Here is a 3,502-nt window from a genome sequence, read left to right on the forward strand (position 1 = left end):
ATGTCATTTATAAACATCAAATATCGTACCGAACATCAAAAAAAAAAAATTAAAATGTATATCATACCAAATACCATATATAATATCAAAACCATAGCAAAAAATTTTGTTTGGTATATACTATATATCATGCCACCCCTAATGGGTAATGGGAAGGGTCCAGGAGGAAGCTTTCCTACTAATAAAGTAAAGCAACATTGGTCGCAGTTGTCTGGCAATCCATGGCTTCCAATATTTATTTTGTTTGCACATTCAAAACTTATGGGGTGGGGCATATTATGGACACAACTCACGATATATAGGACTTTATTCTCTCTTGCTATAGTCACTAAAGCATGTTTAGTGACTATTGCAGGAGTCCAAGAGGGAAGAAAAATATAAGGAAAAAAATTAACATAGTTTAGATGAGAATTGTCCAAGCAGACGGTGGGTAAGCTCGACAGGTGAGCTTTACCGTACCCCTATCTCCCACGAAATATTGAGAAAACAATAAATTTGAAATTATTCGCTGATGATAGTCATCAGCAACAAGTTTGGATATCTAGACTTGTGATACCATGGTTATAATTATTATGTTAGATGTGTCATGTCGACTTGTCAATAATCACATTATTACATGCTCAATTTGGAGTCGGCGTTTATAGAGGAATAGGGATAGCTCGTAAAGGACGTGATCTCGCTAGCGTAATACCGAACTTCTCTTCCACATCCAAATCTTCTGCTTTAGTATCGCCCTCAGGTTTCCAATCGAATGAATTCAACAACGAACCCAACATCATAGTAAGTGTCCTGGTTGCCAAAGGTAGGCCCGGGCAAATTCTTCGACCAACACCAAATGGAATGATTTCAAAATCTTGGCCGCGAATGTCTATTTTTGAACCCCAAAATCTCTCAGGTTTAAATGCAAGAGGATCCTCCCATATAGCTGGATCGCGGCCTATTGACCATACATGCACCAACACTTGAGAGTCTTTCGGGACAAAATAGCCACACGCCTCAACATCTTGATCTACCTTGCGGATTAAAAATGGTACTGGTGGGTGCATCCGCAAGGTTTCTTTCACTATGCACTGCAAATAAGGGAGACGGGCAACATCGGCTTCTTCTATTGCTTTGCCTTGGCCAATTACTTCAGCAAGTTCAGCTTTAGCTTTTCTCATTATGTATGGTTTTCTCATGACCTCTACCATTGCCCATTCTAATGTATTTGATGTTGTATCAGTTCCCGCAATGAAAAGGTCCTGCGTTATAACTAAATCAAAGAATGCCAAAATTGATACATGGGAAAGTTCACTTAAAATGTGATAGTAAATCATTGCGACACTCTCAGGTAAATTGATGGGCTATTTATTGTTGTTAGAATATACTATATGTTTTCCAACAATTGTAGCTCTTTTTTTTTTTTTTTTTTTTTTTTTTATACTATTTTTTTTCCAACAATTGTAGCTTTTTTTTTTTTTTTTTTTTTTTTTTGTAAACTAGCTCTCTCTTACAAAGTAGCAAGTATGTACTGAACTAATGGATCCTATTATAATTCAGAGGCAGTAAGTAATGTGTATTCTTTTCAACATAAATAAAACAACGTGCAGGGCAATACGATAATAGTCCGTCCCCTAATATCTGTTACACTAAATGTGAAGAATAATAACTCTCTGCAATTTAGCGAAAAAGAGTAAAATGATTGGAGATCCTGAGGGAAGAAGTTAAAATGATTCTAATGATACCAACCAAAGCACCATACGGCAACAAAATCAGGAACTACGAGAAGATAAAAGTAAGTTGAAAGTACCAGACATAAACGTTCTATGTGATTTCTGTCGATTGCCTTAGGGTCTTCTTGGCTGGTATGTAACAGGACGTCAAGAACGTCAGTGCTACTGCTAGTTGCTGATCTCTTACTGTGGTCCAATCGTTCATCAATCAGTCCCTCAATCTGCTGAAGCAACTTACCAAAGTGCTTGCCTATTCGTCGCCTTATTCCCTGAGGATCAATTGTTTTCAACAGGGGGAAATAATCAGCCAAATTGGGCTTACCGGCTTCTTCCATGATGTTCCACACCACATCCTTGAATTCTTTACCTGAATTTGCATAAGGGTCCACGACATCCTTGGAAAAAATGGTATTCGAGAGTAAATTCATAGAGGTCTCGAAAGCAGCTTGGCCTATATTCACTGCCTCACCGGTTTGGCTACACCGATGGCAATAAGCAATAAGATCTTGGATCTTTCCAGACCTAAGAACAGATATGACAAAATCAACTTCTTCTTTTTTTATAACTCTATCAGTACCTAACTCATCAAATTAATTGGTCATAATAGTATAACTGCATGTATGGGTCAAAATGCAACTCAAACATATAAAATCGGATTTGAGATATTGAATTATTTATTTTTTTTCAATAAATTTGGCTTGACCAAACCATTTGCGACGCTACCTGAGATGTTGATTAGCATCAAGCCTGCTGCCGGAAAAGATATACGAATTCAAGATTTTCCTCAGGCTTCTCCATCGATTAGCGACTGGTAGCCATACCACAGAGAATTTGTAGACATTTTGGGCATAGATTGCATCTGGGATTGTTCTACTGGAAAAGGCCAAATCTTGCTTTTGAAGAACTTCTTTAGCAACGGCTGATGAAGATATAATGACTGTTGTTACTTGGCCCAACCTGATACTGATTATCGGGCCATACTTTTCAGCAAGCTTCGCAAGACACTGGTGAGGTTGACCACCAAGAATGTTATGAAGATTTCCAATCAAGGGCAGGGGATTTGGTCCTGGTGGAAGTTTCTTGTTACATCCTTTGCTTGTTGCTTGCCAACGAATGCACTGAACCAAAGTCCAGGCAAGCAGCAATCCACCTATAATGGTTAGATAATCCATTGTTATCTTTGCTGAACAAGCTAGTGGTCATTTATGCACAATGGTCATTTATTTTATGCAGAAAATCAGCCATTCACTCTGGGAAAGTTATGTCACTTAATAATGGCATAATACGTGGATATAATCCTAAATTTACATTAAATTATAATTTTAATTTTAAACTTTGATAGTATATAAATATGATCTCTCATTCTATGTGACAAAATGCGTGTTGTATACGCAAAATTGGGCGCAACAAGCAAAACTGACCTATAATCCTTTTTATATATTTAAATGACTTTTCACTATTATTTTTTTCATTATTTTCGGCTTAAAGATGAAACTATACTTATAATAATTAAAAAAAATTATAGTTTTAATAAAACGTTATTAAGGGCAGTAATAGTAGTTTATTAAATTAACGTTATTAAAACTTTATTAATAAAAGGTTGTTAAGAGCAACAGCAGTAGTATATTAAATTAACGTTATTAAGGACAGTAGTAGTAATATATTAAATTAACGTTATTAAAACGTTATAAAGATGGAAATTTTATTAAAATATTGTTAATAATAATAATAATAATAATCATAATAGTACTAGTAGTAGTGGTATATTGATAGAAGCAATAGTACGTACG

The 3,502-nt window shown here is 35.6% G+C and overlaps 1 protein-coding gene across 1 annotated transcript; it reads right to left on the reverse strand.

Annotated features, from left to right (window-relative positions):
* Positions 1-378: 378 nt before the first annotated feature.
* LOC107860339 (geraniol 8-hydroxylase) lies at positions 379-3,000 on the reverse strand. Its single transcript, XM_016705659.2, has 3 exons — positions 2,436-3,000; positions 1,790-2,234; positions 379-1,241 (listed from the first exon to the last, which is right to left on the reverse strand). Exons 1-3 carry the CDS (start codon positions 2,882-2,884, stop codon positions 639-641), a joined length of 1,497 nt encoding a protein of 498 aa, XP_016561145.1. The 5' UTR covers positions 2,885-3,000; the 3' UTR covers positions 379-638.
* Positions 3,001-3,502: the final 502 nt, after the last annotated feature.

The sequence above is a fragment of the Capsicum annuum genome, chromosome 2 (genome assembly GCF_002878395.1).
Source record: "Capsicum annuum cultivar UCD-10X-F1 chromosome 2, UCD10Xv1.1, whole genome shotgun sequence".
Lineage (NCBI taxonomy): Eukaryota > Viridiplantae > Streptophyta > Magnoliopsida > Solanales > Solanaceae > Capsicum > Capsicum annuum.